At 50.9% G+C, this 24,242-nt stretch overlaps 2 protein-coding genes across 5 annotated transcripts; both read left to right on the forward strand.

Moving 5' to 3' along the window:
- Window positions 1-245: 245 nt before the first annotated feature.
- On the forward strand, window positions 246-4,488 carry Ripk3 (receptor-interacting serine-threonine kinase 3). Of its 4 annotated transcripts, none has more exons than XM_013025310.1 (10): window positions 246-394; window positions 536-679; window positions 879-1,194; window positions 1,531-1,676; window positions 1,986-2,032; window positions 2,229-2,393; window positions 2,504-2,584; window positions 2,979-3,289; window positions 3,394-3,442; window positions 4,146-4,488. In XM_013025310.1, exons 1-10 carry the CDS (start codon window positions 372-374, stop codon window positions 4,283-4,285), a joined length of 1,422 nt encoding a protein of 473 aa, XP_012880764.1. In that variant the 5' UTR covers window positions 246-371; the 3' UTR covers window positions 4,286-4,488. The 4 variants fall into 4 exon arrangements, with proteins under 4 accessions (XP_012880764.1, XP_012880763.1, XP_012880765.1 ...); XM_013025309.1 differs by having other exon boundaries at window positions 2,504-2,571; window positions 2,924-3,289; XM_013025311.1 differs by lacking the exon at window positions 536-679 and having other exon boundaries at window positions 2,504-2,571; window positions 2,924-3,289.
- An 837-nt stretch (window positions 4,489-5,325) lies between these two features.
- Window positions 5,326-23,228, forward strand: Adcy4 (adenylate cyclase 4). Its single transcript, XM_013025339.1, has 26 exons — window positions 5,326-5,415; window positions 5,665-5,851; window positions 7,670-7,867; window positions 7,974-8,135; window positions 9,234-9,383; window positions 10,311-10,459; window positions 10,541-10,652; window positions 11,581-11,708; window positions 11,892-12,050; window positions 12,758-12,890; window positions 13,020-13,193; window positions 14,884-14,927; window positions 15,098-15,184; window positions 15,362-15,431; window positions 16,061-16,158; window positions 17,813-17,897; window positions 18,005-18,142; window positions 18,677-18,787; window positions 19,309-19,493; window positions 19,680-19,764; window positions 20,159-20,317; window positions 21,629-21,775; window positions 22,084-22,191; window positions 22,301-22,415; window positions 22,837-22,961; window positions 23,045-23,228. The coding sequence occupies exons 2-26, from the start codon at window positions 5,693-5,695 to the stop codon at window positions 23,195-23,197; spliced, it is 3,234 nt and encodes a 1,077-aa protein (XP_012880793.1). The 5' UTR covers window positions 5,326-5,415; window positions 5,665-5,692; the 3' UTR covers window positions 23,198-23,228.
- Window positions 23,229-24,242: the final 1,014 nt, after the last annotated feature.

Here is a 24,242-nt window from a genome sequence, read left to right on the forward strand (position 1 = left end):
CGGCCCTACCTCTGGGAGAAGCCAGAGACCAGGGCGGTGACAGCGACTTGCGTGTGTGATTCCTGGCAGGCGACAGTTCCTTCCAGGGCACACCCAAGGCCCAGCTGCGCCCTGGTGGACGCAGCACGCCGCAGGTGCACAGGACACCATAACCCGCCGAGAAAAGTTCTTCGCCCGTTCGCTCTCGGCCCCGCCCCGGGAGGGTGGGACTGCAGACTCCTCTGCCCGAGTAGGAAGTCAGTCAGTCCTGTCTTTCTGTCACTCGATGTTGGGGGAACGACCCAGAGAACGGAATCCGTGTGGACCCTCCCCTTATTTCTGCCGAAAGCCCCGAATCGTGCGCTCGACCATCCGGGAGTTTTTGGCACCTGATGTCGTCTTGCGTCCAGTTTGGGTGAGTGCGGAGTTAGACGGGATTCCAGAGCCCGCCCCGCACCCCGAAAGTGCCGGAGCCTGGGACCGTGGGGGTGGCTGGGGGAAGTAGGCTCGGGGGATGTGGGGCAAGGCCAGCTAGTGGGGGACACTCTGTTCCCAGGGTCAACCTTGCCTCCGATGACTCCCTGGTGTCCTGTGAGAAATTGGAGAACCCGAAGTTTGTTGGCCATGGCGGGTTTGGTGCGGTGTTCCGGGCACAGCATAGGACCTGGGGCCATGATGTTGCGGTCAAGATCGTGGACTCGTGAGCGATCCCTGCCCTGGGCGGCTGGGGACTAGCCAAGAAGGCACAGCCACTGTGCTGAGTGGGGAGGGGAGACGAGGGGAGGAGAGGGGAGGGAAGGGGAGGGGACAAGAAGGGAGGGTAGGAGAGGAGAGGGGAGGGAAAGGGAGGAGATCTTCCCAGGACCCAGGCTCACTGCAGCTCTCTGTCTGGAGTGTAGGGAGGAGATATCCAAGGAGGTAAAGGCCATGGCCAAGCTTCGTAATGATTACGTGCTGCCCCTGCTGGGGGTCACTGAAGCCCTGCATTGGGACCACATATCCGGGCCAGCTCTGGTGACTAGATTCATGGAGAACGGCTCCCTCACTGGGCTGCTGCAGCCTGAGTGGTCTCCTGAGCGCCCTCGGCCCTGGCCTCTTTGCTGCCGCCTATTACACGAAGTGGTGCTGGGAATGAGTTATCTGCATGATCTGGAACTTCTGCACAGGGATCTCAAACCCTCAAATGTCCTGCTGGACTCGGAGCTTCATGCCAAGGTTAGGCACATCTACAGCCCAGGGCAGAACCCATCCACCCTTCAGACACAGAGCCTTTGGTGGCCCTGTCTGTTGAAGACCTTCAATTGCCTCCTTAGAGCATGAGACTGCTTAGGCTTCAAATTCCAACCAGGAGTTTCAGCCCAGGCCATATACCACTAGGCCTTCCAGAAAGTGATGGCCTGGGACTGCCTTTTAGCAGGCCTCAGTTGCCCACCCAAGGCCTCTCTGACTCTCTCTTTCCTCCTTAAGCTGGACCTGCATGCTCTAGGGGGATAGAGAATTTGGGAGGCCTCCTGGCCCCTTCAGCCAGTATCTTCTTTCTTTCCTTTGCAGCTGGCAGATTTTGGACTATCTCGATTTCAGGGAAAGTCACTGTCAGGGGCAGGATCTCTGGAGTCAGGAGGCACCCTAGCCTATTTAGCCCCAGAACTGTTAGCTAATGTAAACCAGAAAGCTTCCAAAGCCAGTGATATATACAGGTAAGATACCTATTCCACCTCCCCGTCCCCCTTCCCCAGAGGGAAGAAATCCCTCTCCCCCCCTCCCCAAGCTTCTAAAGTAACTTTCGTTCAAAATAAATTTTTTTTTGGTCCATCATGGGGCTTGAACTCAGGGCATTGGTGCTGCCTCTGAGCTTTTTTTACTCAAGGCCAATGCTCTACACTTCGAGCCACAGCTCCACGTCCTCTTCCAGATTTCTACACCTTTTCTGGACTCTTCTAAAGGTTGGTGTGGGGAGAGAAGTTTTTGTAGTGGTTGGCCAGGCCTCCATCTTATGTGTCTTACAGCTTTGGAATCCTCATGTGGGCGGTGCTAGCTGGAAGAGAAGCAGAGTGTAAGACTCTAGCAGAATCTGGGATCCTTAATACTTGGGTGTCCTCTTCCTGAAAGCCCTGAGCCCTCCCTTTCCTGCTTTCCTGTCTTCCCCCCTCACCTCCCCCTCGGATGATACTCCCTGCTCCTCTCTATGGTTGAACCAATATCCTCTCATACCTTGAATGCTTCTTCTTGCCACCCCCACCCAACTTCAGTTGTGTCTGAGTCACTAATCTGTGATCAAGTCAGTGGACGGCACATCCGACCCCCACTGTCAGAGTTGCCTCCATCCAGCCCTGAGACTCGTGGCCTGGAAGAACTGAAGGAGTTGATGCAGCGCTGCTGGAGCCATGAGCCCAGTGAGAGGCCCGACTTCCTGGGTGAGCTGGCCATTTCATTGGCAGTGAGGATAGACTTAGGTCTGTCAGTACAGGGCCTTTGCAAGGGAAAGAAGTTCTGCTGGCCTACAGTTCATCCTTCTGTCTTTCAGACTGCCAACCAAAAACCAAAGAAGCTTGCTCCTTCGTTCAGGACAAGATGGATGCCACTGTCCTCATGGTGAGTCACCCTGGTGAGCATTCAACACCATCCTCCACCTAGAAGCTGTTCAGAGATGACTCACATGGCTCCCATTGTGCTCCCAATGACTCCCCATGGACCATTGTTTGTGTTGCCTGGGCTAGCTTTGAACCATGGATTCTTATGTTAGCCACCTGAGTAGCTAGGATGACAGGTATGAGCCACTGGCACCCAACATTGGCCATTGTTCCTTATGTCTTAGCCCTTATTCCTCTCCTCCTCACCCGACCCTGAGTTCCCAGACCACAGTGGATGGACCAAGAAACTACTCCCTCACGTTTCCTCTGGCTTTTTTAAACTCATGCCTTGCAAGTTCCTCCTGTCCCTACAGGTGAAGACATTTCTATCTAAGGATAGGAACAGCAACTGGAGCTTGTCTGTTCCAGAACTGGACCAGAGAGGACCAGAAATGGATGGCTGGGAGACAAAAACTACTAGAAGCCAGTGCTCTTCAACTGGGTCCACAGTTTCTGAAATGTTAAACAGCCTGACTCTAAATAGAGTTCCCAGCGCATATCCTGAAAAAGGCACAAGACTTACTAAGGAGAGTACAGCACAGGAAGAGAAGGGCTGGCATTCTGGGAGAGTAGGAACATCTGCAGATTCAATGGCCAGAACTCCTCAAATACCCGAGACCTTACATTTTAGAAACCACATGCCTAGATCCACTCCAGGACCTGGCCACCAAAGGAATCAGGTGAGGCAAATCTAAAATATATCCCCTCACTAAGAACTTAGGGGATGTTCAATGGGGAACAAGGCTCTAGGACAGGAGGCCTAAGTGTTCTGTGTTGTTTGTAGGGGGCTCAGAGAAATGATGGCAACTGTTCCTCCAGGACCTCAAGCCCAGGTACACATTCCCCAACCCATCCTTTCTGCTCAATTTTTATTTATTTATTTAAGCACTTTCTTCCTTAACACCTGTATAAAAATCTATGTGAGGAGAAAGGACTAGAGATTATCTAACCCAATCTCATTTCATAAGTAAATTGTTACCCAATGAGAAAGGCAATACAGCAAAGCCTGGATTTTCTTTATGTGTGTGCTAGCACCAGAGCTTGAACTCAGGGCCTGGATGTTGTCCCTTAGCTTTCTCACTCAAGGCTGATGCTTTACGACTTGAGCCACAGCTCCACTTCCAGATAAGAGTCTCATGGACTTTCTTGCTGGGGTTGGCTTCAAACCATGATCCTCAGATCTCAGCCTTCTGAGTATCAAGGACTACAGGTGTGACCACCAGGGCCTAGCACAAGGCCTGGATTTGCTACTAAGTCTTCTAACTTTGTATAGCAGCAAATCTGTGATCTCTTCAGTTCCACTGTTTCAGGCCTTGAAGTCTAGTACCTAATCCTATTGAGCTTCTGCTAGACCACTTCTGAAGTAGCAGCCAGAGTGGAAGGCACAGGACACCTGGAAACAGCCTCTGGCAGGCCTACAGACCTCATTCTTGAACTTGCCTAGATTGAACACAAGGTGTCGCTGCCCATGCCATAGCTAACCTCTTTCCACCACTAAACCTTCCTTCCCGCTCAACAATACTCTTTCTCTTAAAGGGTCTATGACCTTCTCCCACTGTGTTGGGGTGCAGATTGGAAGCCACAACGAAATGACTGTACCTCTGAGACCTGACTTTCCTACGCAGAGCCCAGCACCATCTCCCATGCGTAGGGGTTGGCAGCCCCCCTACAAGTAGGTTCAACAGAAAGCCTGCAAGAACCTATGCCAGAGTGGGGCCACACAGAAATCACAATGGAATAAAAGCAAAAGCTAAGCTGCCAGCAAGAGTCAAAACAGCCAGCGTCACCTTCTCAACATTTGTCTGCGAAGACTGTCAAACTAGTGCCCAAACTTGATGTAACTAAGCCCTCAGGAAACAATAAATGTATTTGAATGCCAGCAGGATGCAGGAGTCATTAGTCAGGGTGGGAGGGATAGGGATAGGGGCACAGGAGCTGGGGAGGCGGAGACACTGATTAAACCGGGAAGGGAGAGATACTGGGGGCTGGGGGTAGGCAACTGTCCAGGCACAGGAGGTCAGGGCCCAGCTGGTGACAGGAAGGAATCCCAGACCAGGCTCCCCCGGTGCTCTAATCTCTGGGAGGAGAGCTTCCTGTGGAGCTCACAAATGACCCCACCTCCCCTAAACCCAAACTCACAGGACAGAGAACCCCTTTTCACCCCCACTTCTGACACTGGGCTTTCCTCCATGCAGGCTCACACACAACTTGCTTTCTAGGCTTAGCTGGCGTCCAGCACTACCCAGCAATGTTTTTGATTCACCAGCGCCCTGACCCCGGAAGCTAGAGATAGGCAGAGACTGGACAGTGTAGAGGGGGGGGTGGTCCACTGGAGCTTCCAGAGAGCACCAGAATGGTCCAGAACTCCATCCCAACCCCCATCTGCCAGCAGGACCCGCGCTCTTCCCAGCCTTCTAGCCAGGCCTCACTACAGGGTCGCCCTCACAGTCTCCCCTCACCCGCGCATCCTGCCCCCTCGTTTTGACACATCCCATCCGGCCACCCCACCTCCCCGTGGGGTCTCCCCCGTCCATACTCCCTGTCCTAGAGAGGCCGGAGTGATATGGGCAATGGTTAGGAGACACAATCTGAGCCGGGGAGGAGGCCAGGAGTATCCTGCTCCAGCACGGGAAGGGGCCGGGCCGGCCGTCTCGTCGGGGAAGTGGGAGGGGGCCACGGCGCCGGCGCCGAGAGGGAAGCCACTGTCGCCCGAGACCGTGCCGTGGGGGCGAGCGGGACGCCACCTCCAGCCCCCAGGCGCCCTGCTGGAGCCGAGGCGCTCAGCGTGGAGAGCTTTGCGCGTGCAGTGAGTTGAGGGCCCCCCCCAGCCCTCCTCGTCCACCCCAGGTCTCCCTTCCCCCCCAGGCAAAGAGGCTTTGCGGAGACTCTTTTACCGTCGGGTTTGCGGGAAGTCATGGGGGGGGTGGCCTAGAAGGAGCTGATGGGGAGCAAATCCCTGGAAAGAGACGGGGTGGGGAGGTTGGAAGGGCCTCAGGGACGGGTGGGAAAGGCTGGGGGGGGGCCTGGACGTGACCCGGCCCCCCATCCCTCCCAGGCCTGGGGGCCCCGGCGGGGGAGAGATCATGGCCCGCCTTTTCAGCCCCCCACCGCCGCCCAGCGAAGACCTCTTCTACGAGACCTACTACAGCCTGAGCCAGCAGTACCCGCTGCTCCTGCTGCTGCTGGCGGTGGTGCTCTGCGCCCTGGTGGCGCTGCTCGCGGTCGCCTCGGCCAGCGGCAGGGTGAGCGGGTCTGGGCGGCCGGCCGGACCCTGCGCGGGGGGCCGCCGCTCGGCTCGGGGTCGGGGAGGGTCACGGCCTACGGGGCCTATCAGGGGATTGGGATTTGAGGGGTCTCCTTGTGTGTTTGGGGGGGTGTCTTTTCCGGGAGCCGGATAGAAAGCATTAAGCCTTGATAATGGACCCTGGGCAAGTCCCTCCATCCTCTCGGGGCCTTGATCTCTGAGTTTGTACAAGAAGGCAGTCCCGTTCCCAAGGCTTGTCTAGGGGTCTACTGGCTCTAGAATAAATCCGACACCAGGTTTTCCAGTTTACCCGAGGGGAAATTGTACTCCACCCCACCCCACCCCTCGGGGAATTCATTTCCTGGAGTGCGGGGCAGTTGTACCCCGACACTCCCAGAAGGCACCTTTCCCTCTCATTTAGATCTACACAAAAACAAAGCATGACATTTTCAGTTTCTCTTTGGAGAAGGAGGGGTCTTCAATTTTATATCTGCAAATAATCCTGCTCTGGGTTTCCTTTTCACTCCACAGTGACAAGATGGTGCGGGGTGGGGGGAGATCTTTGGGTGCGGTCAGCCCTTGCTGGTCCACCCCCAAACGCCGGAAAGAGGTGTGGACCCAGGGCGGTGTCCGCGGTGTGACTCTACTCGGAGCTAGCAGGTGTTACGATCTCAGGCCTGCGACTAGGGATGTGCGCCCCCTGCCGTTCACAGGCTGCCTCGCGCCTCGCCCGAATCTTGGAGTCACCTAAGTATTTTAGTCAGATTTGGAGACTGGGGTTTTTATTTTTATATTTTTATTGTTATTATAAAGATGATTACAGAGCGCTTGCAGTGACATAATTCAGGTAAAGAGTACATTTCTTGGACTGGAAAGGTGGCTCAGTGGTAGAGTGCTTGCCTCGCATGCATGAAGCCCTGGGTTCAATTCCTCAGCACCACATAAGCAGAAAAGGCCGGAAGTGGTGCTGTGGCTCAAGTGGTAGAGAGCTAGCCTTGAGCTAAAGAACTAAGAGATAGCGCCCAGGCCCAGAGTTCAGGACCCACAACTGACCCCTCCCCCCCCAAAAAAAGAAGAGTACATTTCTTTTTGGACAATGTCATGGATTTGTTGTTGCTGTTGGTTGTTAAGTGCTTTTTTATGATTTAGGATCTTTCTACTTGCCAGAAGCCAGGCAGAGGTTAGAATAATTGCCTGATGATAAGATAACTGAGGCATGGAAAGATTATGGATTCACAAATAGACAGTATGGTGATAGAACCAGGTCTTTGGGGCACACATTCTAGGCTGCTGTCTCTACTGCGTGCAAGAGGTAATGAGGTTGATAGGAGATTGTCAACTCTACCAATCAAAGATGCAAAATAATCTGCAAGTGTGTGTGTGTGTGTGTGTGTGTGTGTGTGTGTGTGTGTGTGTGTGTATGCTGGTCCTGGGTCTTGAATTCAGGGCCTAAGCATTACTCCTAAGATTGGCTTTCTGGTAGTTAAATGGAGAGAAGAATCTCACAGACTTTTCTTCCCAGGCTGGCTTCAAACTGCCATCCTCAGAATTCAGCCTCTTATGTAGCTAGGATTACAGGCTTGGGCCAGTGGCGCAATGCGATGCACACAATTTCTTAGGATTCGGCCTGGCAGGAAAGATGTTCAGAGGAGCCCAGCGTCCTTTTCGTTCTTGGGTTTGAGACACTGTTGTAGAACTGACCTGAGGCTATCCGCCCCCTTTCCTTGGTCTGGTTCGCTCCTTCTTGCCTTGGGTGACAGCCCCCAAGCTACCCAGCCCAATCTTGCCCTCCCGCGCCCTTTCCCCACCTGGACAGGAGCTGACCTCAGACCCAGGCTTTCTGACCACTGTGGTGTGCGCGTTGGGCGGCTTTTCCTTGCTGATGGGCCTGGCCTCCCGCGAGCAGAGACTGCAGCGCTGGACGCGTCCCCTTTCGGGCCTGGTGTGGGCCGCACTGCTGGCTCTGGGCCATGGCTTCCTATTCACCGGGGGCGTGGTGAGCGCCTGGGACCAGGTGAGAGGAATGGCAGGCCGGGGACAGGGGAGTGCCCAGCGCTGCGATCTGTTCCCTTGTGCCGAGAAGTGCGGGTTCTCAGCTTCCCGCGCCCCGCCGGCCTCAGGTGTCCTTCTTCCTCTTCGTCATCTTCACGGTGTACGCCATGCTGCCCTTGAGCATGCGGGACGCCGCCGCCGCAGGCCTCACCTCGTCGTTGTCACACCTGCTGGTCCTCGGGCTCTACCTTGGGCCGCAGTCGGGCTCCAGGCCTGCGCTGCTACCGCAGGTAAGCACTCAGATAGCACGGGCGGTGCCCAAATCGGGCTCTCTGCTAGTGCTAATAAGTCCTCTGAGTGATTGCTGGGCTTTGACCCCAAGGCAGTGGGACAGTACTGGGCGCTGGATACTAGCAGATCCTTTCCAACCATTGTGCCCCCACCCGGGAGCTGCTAATCGGTGCAGCACCAACCTACCTGTACCAGAAGGGGGCGCTCGGCCCATAGGGAAGGTGGTTCTCCCAGGACAGAAGTTGAAATGAAGCTACCCTGGAAGTGGGAAGTCTGGGAATCAGGATTTGAAGCCAGCCTAGGCACGAAAAGTGCAGGAGACTCCTATCTCCAATTAACCACCAAAAATCCAGAGAAAGAGGAGAAGGAGGAGGGAGGGAGGGGGGAGCTGGGAGGGGGGAGGAGGGAGGAAAGAGGAGAGAAGTTGGTGATGAAACCTTTGCAGAGAATATAAATCAGACTTTGAGTAGTTTTACAGAGAATAAAATCAGAACGAGAGTAATTTTGTGCAGTTGGCATAGATGAGGGTGAGGATGATGTAAGGGTATTCCCGACAGGAAATCTGTCTGCAAAGGTTTCTAGATCTAGTAGACTATGTTGATCCAGTAGACAAGAATCTAGAGCAGAAACATGAAGGAGGGATAAGAAATGTCCCTAAGGGGCTGGGAAGGTGGCTCAGTGGAAGAGCGCTTGCCTTACATGCATGAGGCCCTGGGTTCCATTCCTAGCACCACATAAGCAAAAAGAAAAAAAGCCAGAAGTGGCACTGTGACTCAAGTGGTAGAGCGCTAGCCTTGAGCTGAAGAGCTGAGGGAAAGCACCTCAGGCCCAGAGTTCAGACCCCACAACGGGACCAAAAAAAGAAAGAAAGAAAGAAAGAAAGAAAGAAAGAAAGAAAGAAAGAAAGAAAGAAAGAAAGAAAGAAAGAAATGTCCCTAAGATACACAGAAGTCCCTAAGATACTCAGAAATGTCCTGAAAGTCACTGGTCCCTAAAAGTAGGACTTGGCTATCCCCAGCCAGTTTTGGAGACCATCCTATAGATATTCCCAACCTCGCATTGGTTCTGCTTCCTCTGAAGCCAGTGCTCATCCACAGTTGGCAGCAAACGCTGTGTTGTTCCTGTGTGGGAACGTGGTAGGAGCGTACCACAAGGCCCTGATGGAGCGGGCACTGCGCGCTACGTTCCGGGAGGCACTCAGCTCCCTGCACTCACGCAGGAGGTTGGACACTGAGAAAAAGCACCAGGTCAGCTGGGCTTGGAGGCCGGGGGGGGGGGGGGGGGGGGAGGGGCGGGGGCACGCGAAGGCAGGAGGGGGAATGACGTGATACTGAGTGAAACGTTCTTTGTATTAGGAGAGTAGACTCCTCCAGGCTCTGTGAGTTTGGGCCAGTTATTTACCCTTCTATAGCATTTCTTTCCTCTTAGAAGGTTGTTGAGAGGCTCAAATCGAAAACAGTGTTATGATAGCTGGGTGCAGTTGGCTCCTGCCCGTAATCCTAGCTACTTAGGAGGCTGAGGTCTGAGGATCATGAGTTGAAACCAGCACATGAGGAAAATCCATGAGACTTTTTTTGGGGGGAGGGGGTTGGTCGTGGGGCTTGAACTCTGGGCCTGGGTGCTGTCCCTCAGCTCTTCAGCTCAAGGCTAGCACTCTACCACTGGAGCTACAGCGCCACTTCTAGTTTTCTAGTGGTTTATTGGAGATAAGAGTCTCACGGACTTTCATGCCCGGGCTGGCTTTGAAATGTGATCCTCAGATCTCAGCCTCCTGAGTAGCTAGGATTACAGGCGTGAGCCACCGGCACCCAGCTTCCATGAGACTTTTATCTTCAATTAACTATCAAAAAGCCTGAAGGTTGGCAGTACACTAGCAGTAAGTGAAAAAGCTAAGAGATACCACCTAGACCCTGAGTTCAAGCCCCTGTATGGGCACAAAAAGAAAACAAAAAAGGTAGAACTTTATGATACTAAGTTCAGAACTCTAATTCAGACATCGATACTGCAAAGTTCAATTCCTATAGAGAATCAGCACAGGATGAAGCACTAGAGCCCAGTTATACACACCGGTGGGGCCTTGGGCAGTAAGAGGGCTCCTCAGTGGTTTAGGAGGGATCCTGGCAATAGCCACAATGAGGGGGGGGTATCTTGATGCTCATAGTAACTTCTTCCAGGAGCACCTTCTCTTGTCCATCCTTCCTGCTTACCTGGCACGAGAGATGAAAGCAGAGATCATGGCGAGGCTGCAGGCTGGACAGAGCTCCCGGCCAGAGAACACGAACAATTTCCACAGCCTCTATGTCAAGAGACACCAAGGAGTGAGGTATGAGAAGAGAGAGCAAGAGGGCAGAGTGGAGGTATGGGCTGAGATGCTGGCTGCACTGACCCAGTCTGCCCTGCACAGTGTGCTGTATGCGGACATCGTGGGATTCACACGGCTGGCCAGCGAGTGCTCCCCTAAGGAGCTTGTGCTCATGCTCAACGAGCTCTTTGGCAAGTTCGACCAGATCGCTAAGGTTAGAGATGCCTCCGTCTCCCCCAGAGATCCTCAAGCACCCCCATCATGGGGACCCTCCTTCTTAGGGAAGCTCCTGGCTTCTAAGATTCCCAGTCCTATCTCAGAGCCCAAGTGGACATTCTGATACTTCTGTGACATGTAAAACCCTCTCAAATATTCCCAGTCACGAAGCTGTTCACCAGATACCTCAAACCTGCAGTGATTGGACCACGTCTCCACAGATGTTCCAACCGCAATGCCTGCAGATGTGATCAGATTGCCAGTATGGTGTCTTTAGACACTGCATCCCAAATCAAGAGTGATATTCAGGGCTGGGAATGTGGCTTAGTGGTAGAGTGCTTGCCTGGCATGCATGAAGTCCTAGGTTTGATTCCTTGGTACCACATACACAGAAAAAGCCAGAGGTGGTGCTGTAGCTCAAGTGGTAGAGTACTAGCCTTGAGCAAAAGAAGCTTAGGGACAGTGCTCAGGCTCTGAGTTCAAGCCCCAGGGCTGGCACACAAAAAAAGTTATATTCAGCTGTTCTAACTTCAGGAGGTCCTTCCCAGAGAAATCCCTGCCACTTGAGTTCAGACCCCTGGGATGCAACTTAGTTTGGGGTCCCTTTTCAGGCTTCTTTCTTAGTCCTGAGACTTCTTCCAGGTACTCATATCTACATAAACACTACACATGCCAAAACTGGGGAGAACCATATACTTCCTCCCTGACCCCCCACCCCACCAGCCCTCAGCTATCCCTGTAGAGAAAATTGCAAGGGAAATCCAGCCTCATGTCAATTTCGGGGATTCCCAGGATTCAACTTAGATGCCCTCAATCTCAATAAGTTCTTCAGGAATACTCCATTTGCTCCCCACTTTTCCCAATTCCCTCTTACCCCCTCTGGCCTCTAACCAGGTTCCTCTACACACCCACACACATACTCCCAGGAGCATGAATGCATGCGGATCAAGATCCTGGGGGACTGTTACTACTGTGTCTCCGGACTGCCACTCTCACTGCCAGACCACGCCATCAACTGTGTGCGCATGGGGCTGGACATGTGCCGGGCCATCAGGTCAGCTCGGGTGGGCAGGCCAGAAGAATAGACAGGAGTGGAGGCCAGAGGGGATAGGCAGGCTACTGGAATCCTCTTTGGAGGGAGGGGGGGGATGTGGCACAGGCAGGGATGAGGGCAAGACTCCAGACTTAGCTTGTGCCTCCACCTCACTCCACCCCCGCACCCCCCCACCCCACTCAGGAAACTGCGGGCGGCCACTGGTGTGGACATCAACATGCGTGTGGGAGTGCACTCAGGCAGTGTGCTGTGCGGAGTCATCGGGCTGCAGAAGTGGCAGTACGATGTCTGGTCTCACGATGTCACACTGGCCAACCACATGGAAGCGGGTGGTGTACCAGGGTAAGACCTGAGGTCCTAGGCAACCACAGCAAGAGGCCAACCAGGCCTCCCACAATCTGACACCCTTTTCATAGTTCCTTAAAATTAGCCCAACTCCACGGGAGGCTCAGAGAGATTCTGGGGTGTTGAGAAGGAGGCTGGGAAACAAACGTATGTGTCTCTGTGTGTGTGTGTGTCTGTGTGTCTGTGTGTGTGTGTGTGTGTGTGTGTGTGTGTGTGTGTGTGTGCTGGTTCTGGGGCTTAAAGTCAGGGTCTGGACTCTGTCCCTTAGCTTTTTCCACTTAAGGCTGGTGCTCTACTATTTGAGCCACAACTCTGTTTCTGACTTTTTGGTTATCAATTGGAGATAAGAGTCTCACAGACTTTCCTGCCTGAGTTGACTTTGAACCTCAGGTCTTAGCCTCCTGAATAGCTAGGATTACAACACCAGCACCCAGCTTATAGGGCGTGTGTGTGTGTGTGTGTGTGTGTGTGTGTGTGTGTGTGTGTGTGACAGAAAGAGAGAGACAGACAGACAGACAGACAGAGACAGAGAGACAGAGACAGAGAGACTTCCGGCTTTTTCTGTTTATATGGTGCTGATGAATTGAACCCAGGGCCTCGTGCACGCATGCAAGACAAGCACTCTACCACTGAGCCACCTTCCCAGCCCCTCGTAGGACCTTTTTGAACTCAAACTCCCTGGATCTCACTGCCTCTCCATCTAGACGAGTGCACATCACAGGGGCTACCCTAGCCCTACTGGCAGGGGCTTATGCTGTGGAAGATGCAACCATGGAACATCGGGATCCATACCTCCGGGAGCTAGGAGAGCCTACATACCTGGTCATTGACCCTCGGGTAAAAGCCAGACTAGAAATTGATTTCCTGGGCTCTAATGTAGGGGAAGGGCAGGGATACGCCTCTAAGGGATGTAGGGAAAAGGGGGAAATGTCCCTGGTCTTTACTGTCAGACTTTATATGCACCAGGCCAAGGAGGAAGATGAAAAAGGCACTGCAGGAGGGTTACTATTCTCTTTGGAGGGCCACAAGATGCGCCCGTCACTACTGATGACCCGCTACCTGGAGTCCTGGGGTGCAGCCAAGCCTTTTGCCCATCTGAGCCACGTAGACAGCCCTATATGCACCTCCACCCCACTCCCGGTATGTGTACCTCTACTGTAACCCACCTCCATTGTCCTGGTTCTCCACCTCAGCCTCCCTCCAGGGAGTCACGTGATGATTTATGATATCCCAAGCTCGTAAACTGTCTGGTTGCCGTAATCATTAGTTCCGGCATCCCCTTGTCCTCCCTTTCAGAGAAAGAGCAAAGAACACTACTCTCTGCACTCCCTTGGGAGAAGATGTAACAGCTCCATAACCACCATATCCATTGCTTCCCAACCTCCCCTTCCCTGCATGCTGAAGGAAGCAGACCCCACCACCTTCTGACTCTTGATTCCAACACTGCACACTCATTGCACCAGGAAATGCCTGCTTCACTTTCTTCCTGCAGCTGCATGCTCTCTTCTTCGATCCCTTCTAGAATTAAGGGCATTCCTAATTTTAGCATTCATACATGGGCAAAATGAAGTGAAAATCAAATTACACATGGCCTTGAAGAAGGAAGTTCCATGAGCAGCAGCATGGGGAGGGGAGGGGAGGGCAGACAGTGGGCTTATGTAGGTTGAGCTAAGAGAAGTCCAGTTGCGGTCTGATCCTACATGTAGCACATTGAGGTAATCAGTGACCCACTCACTAGTGAAGGACCCTGGATCTCTTTCTACTGCCAGAAACTCCTCACACAGGGACCAGGTCATGCTCCTAAAGGTATGCAGCCAGGATTGAGTCACAGTGTCCTGAGCTTCCAGAGTAGCTAGGATTACAGGCATGATCCACCAGCACCGGGCTGGAATATTCAGTCTTTAAGGAAGGTGAGACACAATGTATTACTAGCCGCGAAAGCACTGACAAGATAAAAGTTGACCTAGTTAAATTATGAGTACTGTGAGGACACAAAAGGCTTAAAGACCTTGGGAGTCTCTAGCATCAGAGGAAACTTGAGAAAGAAAATGGAGCCAACTGTCTCTTTGTGAGTAGGCATCATTCAGTGAAGAGGGAGAGAAAAAAATAATTAAACCCAGAAGAAACAGCCAGGCCAGATGCCCAAGGCCAAGCCCACTTCTTATAGACATTTGTAATTCTAGCTACTTAGGAGGCTAAGATCAGGACTATCATGGTTTCAGGCCAGCTCAAGAACAAAAGCCCACAATATCCTTCTCAAAAGAAAAGGCTGGCCGGGCGCTGGTGGCTCACGCCTGTAATCCTAGCTACTCAGGAGGCTGAGATCTGAGGATCTCGGTTCAAAGCCAGCCCGGGCAGGAGAGACCGTGAGACTCCTATCTCCAATAAACCACCAGAAAACCGGAAGTGGCGCTGTAGCTCAAGTGGTAGAGCGCTCGCCTTGAGCTGAAGAGCTGAGGGACAGCGCCCGGGCCCAGAGTTCAAGCCCCACGACCAACAAAAAAAAAAAGAAAAGGCTGGGTATGGTGATGCACACCTGTCATCCCACCCACAACAGGAAGCCTGAAAAAAAAAAATGAATCGAAGTCCAGGTGACTCCTGGGTAGGAAATGAGACTCTATCTCAAAAATAAAGGAGTGGAGACATGGCTCAGCAGGAGAGACTCTGTCTAGCAAGTATGAGGCCCTGAGTTGAAAACCCAACACCATACATACTACATACATACATACATACATACATGACCAAGGCAAAGGATATATGTAGAACATGCAGTCCATGGTCTGCTCACTGTGGAGATAATACCACCTCCTTCTATGTGTTCTCCCAACAGGAGAAGGCCTTGGCCTCCTTCAGTCCCCAGTGGAGTCTGGACCGGTGAGGAAACTTGAGCATCTGTGGCAGTGTGGCTGGCTGGGTGCATCCTTCCAGGATGGAGGGGGTAGGGCGGGGAAGGATTGGTAGGGGGCAGGGAGAGGAGGGTGCTCTGCTTTGCCCAGACAGTTTTGAGGCTCCCCATGGTAACAGGTTTAGCTGTCCCTGTGCAGGAGCCGCACCCCTCGGGGACTAGATGATGAGCTGGACACAGGGGATGCCAAGTTCTTCCAAGTCATCGAACAGCTCAACTCTCAGAAGTATAGAAACAAAGAGGGCTGGGAGGGCTGGGAGTCCTGAATCACATTAGTGGAGGGGTGGTGCTTCTCAGAGGGTCTACAGGGAGGCCCACCTTATCACCTGCTCCTGCCCCATCCAGTCCTACCCTGCCTGGTCCTCTCCCCTGCTCACACCTCCCACCTCCCACCTCCCACCAGACAGTGGAAGCAGTCGAAGGACTTCAACCTACTGACACTGTATTTCAGAGAGAAGGAGATGGAGAAACAGGTAGGCTAAGGGAACCAACAGCTTTCCCAACTTATTTAGGTCCTTGTTTCTGAGGAGTTGGCTTTGAATCTTACCTCCCATGCCTAGATTGCTCAGTTTTTGTTTTGTTTTGCTTTTGTTTTGTTTTGTGCCATTTCTGGGGTTTGAACCTAGGGCACTGTACTTGAGCTTTTTATCTCCCTCAAGGCTGGCACTCTACCATTTCAGCCACAGCTCTACTTCTGTTTTTTGGTTTTTGGGGTTTCTTTTGCTGGTTAGCTGGAGATAAGAGTCTCACAGAGTGTCCTGCCCAAGCTGGTTCTGAACCATAATCCTTTAAATCCCAGCTTCCTGAGTAGCTAGGATTAAATCAGGCATGAGCCACTAGCACCTAGCTGGTTTGCTCAGTTTTTGACCCTAAGGTGACAATTATGTGCCTCTCTTGAAAAGGGATGTTTTCCATAGATCTCATTCTCCTGTGGTAGTGGGAGGAGGGAGGAAAACTGCTTGGGGAACGGGGAGGGGTTACCCAGAACTGAACTGGAAGTTAGAGCACTGAGGCTGGAAATCCTAGCCCTTGCCCTGGGACTGACACCCCCAGGCAACTGTCAGCACCAGTGCACTGTCTCCATTCCTGCTTGCTCTTCCAGTACCGGTTCTCAGCACTCCCGGCCTTCAAATACTATGCGGCTTGCACCTTCCTGGTTTTCCTCTCCAATTTCATCATCCAAATGCTGGTGACAAACAGGTAAGAGACATGAGACAAGAGAAGTCCTGCCTCTCATACACTGAACCCTTTACCCTTGCTCCTCCTGACCCATGACACACACTTCTTTTCCTGTTAACTTCAGATACCTCCCCACAGAGGAAACACGTGTTCTGGAGAATCAGTGATAATCACATCTTAATATTGCACATCCTGAGGGCTGGGATGTAGCTCTGTGATAGAGCACTTACCTAGTAAGCTGTCTATTAGGCTATGGGTTCATCCTCCAGCATTGAAACACACACACACACACACACACATTGTATCTCTTGACCACCTTTTATATCCCTATCTTTTCCATGAAGAAAACTGGGCTCCCATTGAAATGCCCAAATCTGAGTGAATGGGTAAACTTAGAAAGTAAGTTCTCTATCCTATGCCACTGCTAGAAAGGGTAAGGTCTTGTTTAAAATTCAGCCAGGCCATCATAGTGGCTCATGCCTGTAATTCCAACTACTTGAGAGGTATATAAGCCCAGGAAAAAGTTAGTGACATCCCATCTCGAATGTCAAGTAAGGTAGCATGTGTGTCTATGCTCCCAGCCTTGTGGAGGAGGATTTCAGTCAGGTGAGCCCAGACACGAGTGAGACTGTCTGAAAAATAACTACAACAAAAAGGTCTGGAGGCAGCATGGTTCAAGTGATAGGATGCCTTTCTAGCAAGCACAAGACCCTGAGTTCTCCAGTACTGAAAACTTAGTCAAGTTAAAGAGCTGTGGGAACTAGTGGCTCACGTCTATAATCCTAACTACTCAAGAGACTGAGATCTGAGCATTGAGGTTTGAAGCCAGTCTGAGCAGGAAAGTCTGTGAGACTTTTATCTCCAACTAACCTTCAAAAAGCCAGAAGTGGGGGCTGAGAATATGGCTTAGTGGTAAGAGTGCTTGCTTGGCATGTATGAAGCCATGGGTTCAATTCCTCAGTACCACATAAACAGAAAAAACTGGAAGTGGCGCTGTGGCTCAAGTGGTAGAGCACTAGCCTGGAGCAAAAGAAGGCAGTGTCCAGGACCTGAGTTCAAGCCCCAGGACTGGCCAAAAAAAGACAGAAGTGGAGTTGTGGTTCAAATAGTAGAATGCCTACCTAGCAAGTGCAAGGGGTTGAAACCTCAGTAAACTCAGTCAGGTTAAAGAGCTTTGGCCCAGAGATTGGTCTGACTGAGCCCCAGCCAATATTGTCAACCCCTAACTCCTCAGGGCCTGGGCACTATTCTCGGGTTTTTTTTTTAACTCAAGGCTAGCACTCTACCACTTGAACCATAGCGCCACTTTCAGCTTTTTTTTTTTCTGTTTATGTGGTACTGAGGAATTGAACCCAGGGCTTCATGCATGCTAGGCAAGCACTCTACCACTAAGCTATATTCCCAGCCCCCACTAACCCCCTTTAATATTGTCCCCATTCTACTGGTTATTCCTGGGCCGCCCAAACACTGCCCTAAACCCTTCAATATTCTCACTGAAACAGGCTATGTTTGTCAATCCAGGCTTGCCAGTAGCTAAGCTGGATCCCCAGAACCTCCTCCTCCTCCCACCACCAAACCCCCACCTAGCCTCCCAACAAGATGGCCCATCTGTCACAGCCCAGAGGACCCAGAGCCCATCCAGATACTCCAAGGAATACTTATTGTCTTCCCTTAGGCCCCCAGCTCTGGCCATCACCTATAGCATCACCTTCCTCCTTTTCTTCCTCCTCCTCTTCATCTGCTTCTCAGAGCATCTGACGGTAAGATGGGCTAAGGGGAAGAAATGGCAAAATGAAGCCCCAGCCGTGAACTGACCTAAAGAAGGAACCTTGGTCTTGTGGCTAAGACATCTGTACTCCCTTCACAGAGATGTGTCCGGAAGGGTCCCAAGGTACTTCACTGGCTGCCTGCACTATCCAGCCTGGTGACCACACGGCCTGGACTGCGGGTCGCCTTGGGCACTGCCACCATCTTCCTGGTCTTTGTCATGGCCATTGCTAGCCTGGTAAGGCTAAAGAGGACCCTGTCTATTCCCATCAAAGCATGCTGAACCTACTAGGGACTGAAAGGGGATCTCTGCATCTAGGAGGACAGTTGGGTTAAGGCCAAGGAATGCTGGGAAGGTAAAGAAAATGTTGGAAGTGTAAAGAAAAATGTTACAGTCTCCTACAGTCAGCTACCTGGACATAATCATTGTTAAAACACTTTGATGGATTTTTCCCTTCCTAGCTTCTTCCTCTGTAAGGAGTTAATTATTAGTTAGCTTATTTAATTGATTTTCTTTTTACAGAAACTACCACTGTTTTTAGAAGTCTATGCCTGAAAACTTGTAGGAATCATACTCTCAGTTACAAAAGAGGACGTAAAGTCCTAACAGGTTAAATGGCTGACAAAGGATCCATACTTATGAAACCCTCCCACAATCCCTCCTCCTACCATGAGAACCAAGGCTGAGCTCCCCTCACTGATCAGAAGTAGCAACTGAAGTCATTATTGTATTGGAGAAGCTGCCTGCCCCTCAGCTCATCTCTTTCCACAGTTCTTCTTACCAGCATCATCAGACTGCCCTTTTCTGGCTTCCAATGTATCCTCTCTGGCATTCAACTTGTCCTGGGAGCTGCCTGGGTCCTTGCCTCTTGTCAGTGTCCCAGTAAGTGTTCCCATACAGCCCCATATCTGTTTCCACACCCTTCCTCCATCCCACCCTCCACCTCTTTTTGTTGCTGTTGTTGTTGTCGTTGGTCATGGGGCTTGAACTCTGGACCTAGGCACTATCCCTGTGCTCTTCAGCTCAAGGCGAGCGCTCTACTGCTTGAACAACAGCGCCACCTCCAGTTTTCTAGTAGTTTAGTGGAGATAAGAGTCTTATGGACTTTCCTGCCCAGGCTGGCTTTGAACCATGATCCTCAGATCTCAGCCTCCTGAGTAGCTAGGATTACAGGCGTGAACCACCAGCACCCAGCCCCACCCCCCCCCACCTCTTAAAGCTGAAGAACACTCCATCCCACAGATTGAAATAGATATGTCATACCTACTGTCTGTGTGGATGACATCCCCTGTCCCCCAGATAGGCTCTGGGGCCTGGAAGGGACAGAACAGGAATCCTTGGGTGTCCTCCTGCCCTTCCTATGGGACATAGCTATTCCTGACCTATCTCACCTGTCTCCACAGTACTCCATGCACTGCTGCGTTCTGGGTTTCCTCTCCTGCTCCCTCTTCCTGCACATGAGCTTTGAACTGAAGCTCCTGCTGCTCCTGCTGTGGCTGGCAGCCTCCTGCTCCATCTTCCTGCACTCTCATGCCTGGCTGTCCGACTGCCTCATCGCCTGCCTTTACCGAGGTCCTTTGGATTCAAGGTGAGCACAAGCCACAAGGCAGAGGTGTTCAGGCCCCTCAGAGATAGGGTAGGGTGGGCTACAGCAGAGCTGAACCACCCACCAGGCCAAGGAGGAGGGGTTGGGAGTCTATGGGCACTGGGGGAAGGGAAGAGGCCATAAGGAAGAGGTAGAGCAAAGGATAATCCTGACCAGTGACCTCCTCAGGCCAGGAGTGCTGAAGGAGCCCAAACTGATGGGAGCTATCTCCTTCTTCATCTTTTTCTTCACCCTCCTTGTTCTGGCTCGGCAGGTAAGTCACCTAGCTCAGCCCTCCAGAATCTCCCTGTGAATGGTGAGCTTGAGGTCCCCATATTGGTGACTTGGTCTCTCTCGTCTTGGGTTGAGCCCAAGTGTTTTGCCATTGGAAGTTTTTCAGAGGGCCTTACTGCTCTTTTCTTGTTTCCTCATCCCCCAAGTTCCTCCAGATCTCCTGGTCTTCCCTTTCTTCCTCCTACCCCCAAATCTGGGAAAGGCCATGCTTGAGGAAAATTCTACTGCCAGTTTTATATATTCTCCTTTGAATCAAGTTTCAAGGTAGTCTCTCTGAGGACAGTTGCACTTATCCCTAAGCATACTACTTTCAGGCATTATTGCTGTAGTTACTCCAGCGCTGTCTCCCAAGCCCCCCTGTTAACCTTCTCTAGAATGAATATTACTGTCGCCTGGACTTCCTGTGGAAGAAGAAGCTGAGGCAGGAGCGGGAGGAAACAGAGACAATGGAGAACCTTACCCGGCTACTCTTGGAGAATGTGCTCCCTGCACATGTGGCCCCCCAGTTCATAGGCCAGAATCGACGCAACGAGGTGATTCCTGAATCCTGAGTTCCAGATACCAGAGGGATTAAGTATTGATGAAAGTCTTTGCCCTGGGCCTGTCCACTCTGGATTGCCTACCGTGGACCAAACAGTCACACAAGGCCTTGGCCCTTGGCACAGACCTCCAGTTTCCAAAGATCTTGGTTTTTCTCTTTGAGGAGCATGGAACCTCTGCACTTCATGTTCTCACTTAGGAGGAGCATCTTTTCCAACTTATGCTGCTCCGTCACTTTCAGAAGCTTAGTCAGGTGTTGATGGATATGATGTGGAGGATACAGTCCACCCATCTCTCTAGCCCAGCACTGTCCAATGTGGTAGCCACTAGCCACGTGTGGTAATTCAAATTTACTGTAAATAAATGCAAACTTAAGATTTTAGTTCTTCAGTTGCACCAGCTGCATTTTAAGAGCTCAAGCAGCCATATATGGCTAGTGGCCACTATGTTGGACAATACAACTATAGAATGTTTCCATAACTGCAGAAATTCCTAGTGGATGCTGCTGCTCTAGAGACTCAAAAATTTTGCTATAGTCAGATGACCATCTTTTTTGTGCCACCATTGTCTGGCCCTCTTTGCTATGGAAATTCTGGAGGATGTAAAGAAGACAACTCAGGAGCTATGTCAGTGACCTATATCTCCATCACCCCCTTTCTGCTCTCAAGATCAGAAGAAGTTCTACTTCCAGTTTCTTCTCCTGCGGAGATTGAATCTTAAACCTGATTGGTTTCTCTCTTTACATTGGATATTAGAAAGCTAAGAGCCAGAATCTAGGACTAACAAAAATTTCATAGCATCATTTTGCTAACTACCTCAGATCTGATTCCATTCTTTCCCTTTTACTCTTGTTTTTCTTACTGCTATTTATTTTATCTTCCAGATAGTAGGAACATTTGTAAGCTGACTTAACTGACTTAATGTTTTTACCAATAAGATACAAAAACAATTTCCACTGGCACGATCACAATTTTAGGAGTACATCCCTTCACATAGCCTGACCACAAATCTCTGTCTCATGGAATCAGAAAAAAAATCACATGTTTGACTTTGAAGTCATATCCCTGGTGTAAATTGGCCCTGTCCATCTCTTTCCTTTCTAATCCTTCCTAAAAAAAAAAAAAGCCTGGCATGGTGATCCATACCTATAACTCTAGCATGTGAGGCCAACTTAGTCTACATAGTAAGACCTTGTCTCAACAACAAAACCCAGAATGACTAGGAGTGTGGGGGTGGGACATGCCAACCCAGGAAGGAGAAGGACATGTCATACACTCCTCACACCAGCCTTCTACTCCACACAGGACCTCTACCATCAGTCCTACGAATGTGTTTGTGTTCTCTTCGCCTCGGTCCCAGACTTTAAGGAATTTTATTCTGAATCCAACATAAACCATGAAGGGCTAGAGTGCCTGCGGCTGCTCAATGAAATAATTGCTGATTTTGATGAGGTAACTTCAAGAATTCCTCAATGTTATGTCCTGAATTCTAGAACTTTCCACCACTGCCACCTCTCATTTTGCTTTCCTAGCATGAGACCAAACCTGTCCCCAAACCCCAACACACTCCCTCCTCTAATGTCCCAGCTCTATCCTCTTCAGTGACATTTCCCACTTTCCCACTACCAACTCTCTCCTTCCTGCTACCATCCTCAAACCCACAGCCTGGTCTTTTAGCTTCCAAAGGCCTAGGGCCAGCCTTCTTGGAAAGGGGAAGGAGAGAGCAAGAAGGACTAGAAACACAACCTCTCTCTGTACAGCTGCTCTCCAAACCCAAATTTAGTGGTGTAGAGAAGATCAAAACTATCGGCAGTACTTACATGGCAGCCACAGGATTAAATGCTACCTCTGGACAGGATGCACAACAGGTACAGCAACCTTTCCTTACCTACAAACCCTCCTGTGGGCTCTCACTGCTGGGCCCATAAGTGGGACTTATTCCTCATTGGCTCATTCTGGTGGATGGACTATTCCTAGGATGCTGAGCGAAGCTGCAGCCATCTTGGCACCATGGTAGAATTTGCAGTGGCCTTGGGGTCTAAGCTAGATGTCATCAACAAGCACTCATTCAACAACTTTCACCTGCGTGTAGGTGAGCCTACCCCCAACCGTTGCTGGGACAATGTAGTAGTTCCTTCCCCACTCCAATTCTTTATTAATTGCTCCACAACTCATCCTTGGAGCTCCTCTCCAGACTTAATCCCTTGTGTAAGAAATGAAACTGGAATCTGGGAAGGTGGCTCAAGTGGTAGAGCACTAGCCTTGAGCTGAAGAGCTGAGGGACAGCGCCCAGGCCCAGAGTTCAGGCCCCACATCCAACAAAAAAAGAAAAAAAAATGAAACTGCAGGGGACTAAGTGGCTTACACCCACTATTCCCTAAAGCCTATTCCTCTAGTTCAAGACCACTTGCCTTTAAGGCTCCTTCTTCTCTCCAACCCTTTACCTTCCTCTTCCCCTCTTTACTTCTCTAAAGTGACTCCTATCAGAGCCCCTCTTTATTATTCCTTATCAGGATTGAATCATGGACCAGTAGTAGCTGGAGTAATTGGGGCCCAGAAGCCACAATATGACATCTGGGGCAATACCGTGAATGTGGCCAGCCGCATGGAAAGTACAGGAGTCCTTGGCAAGATCCAAGTGAGGGGAAACATATTGGAGGCCTGAGGGAGGGGGATAAAGGATAAGGGCCCCCATGTCCCCTCACACTCCTCCAATTGCAGGTAACTGAGGAGACAGCCCAGGCACTACAGTCCCTGGGTTATACATGCTACAGACGAGGCATCATCAAGGTCAAAGGCAAAGGGCAGCTCTGCACCTACTTCCTGAACACAGATTTGACACGAACTGGACCTCCCTCAGCCACCCTAGGCTGAAACTCCATGCTCTTCTAAGATCCTTAATAAAAAAAAAAAAAAAAAAAAACCTGATTATAGAATGTCTGCACATAGTGGAGATCAGAAGTTGTGAAGTGCTAGGAATCACTTTCTCCTTGCCTTCAATAGAAGAGTGACTTCCTTGATCATCTTCCTAAAATATTGTCAGAACAAAGATAGGTTATCTAAAACAGCAGTAGTCACCCCTAGGAAGTAATGGTTCATCCATCTCACTTTTTAAAAAATTATTTATTTTGGTGCCAATATTGTTTGCTTGTTTGTTTATTTTGGTGCCAGTACGAGGACTTGAACTCAAGGCCTCAAGTTCTCCCTTGTCTTTTTCTCTCAAGGCTAGTGCTGTTCCACTTCAGATAAGAGTTTCACGGCCTTTCCTGTCCACACTGGCTTTGAACATGATCCTCAGATCTCAGCCTCCTGAGTAGCTAGGATGAGCCATTTGAACCCCACTACTTCTCACCTTTGAGAAACCTTATTTCCTGAGGTTGACCATGGTCAGCCTGCACTAGAATGTTTTATGGGGGCTGGCAGATGCAGATGTAGAGAATTCTGGGTAGAGGTGGGTCTCAAGTGAGATGTGGTCTCAACTGAGACCTGGTTGGCAGGTGGTGAGAAGGGAGACAATGGAGAACATCAGCTAAGAAGATGGAGATTACAGGAAGATGAGTCAGACTGACAAGGGTACTTAACCACAGACTTCAGGGAAGACACACTATCTTCTGTGAAAGTCCTTTGAGTCACCAATCTAGAGTGACCACATGGGTGGTCTCCCTTGACCGTCTTTTCTAGGAATCTGTGGGATGTGTGCTTTCCAAGTGGGATCAATAGATCACCAATTGCAAAATCACTCGAAAGGATGGGAAAGGGGGAAGGTGTCATCTATCCTGCCCTGGTGTCCTTTCCAAAATTGTCACTCATAGGTATCTAAAGGACTTAGCTCTCAGCTGTTCAGTGGGAACCCACCAAGGTGTCCACGAGCACCCCAAAGCCCCATAACACACACCTCACAGGACTGATCCAATTTCAG

Source organism: Dipodomys ordii, unplaced genomic scaffold, assembly GCF_000151885.1.
Source record: "Dipodomys ordii isolate 6190 unplaced genomic scaffold, Dord_2.0 Scaffold84, whole genome shotgun sequence".
Lineage (NCBI taxonomy): Eukaryota > Metazoa > Chordata > Mammalia > Rodentia > Heteromyidae > Dipodomys > Dipodomys ordii.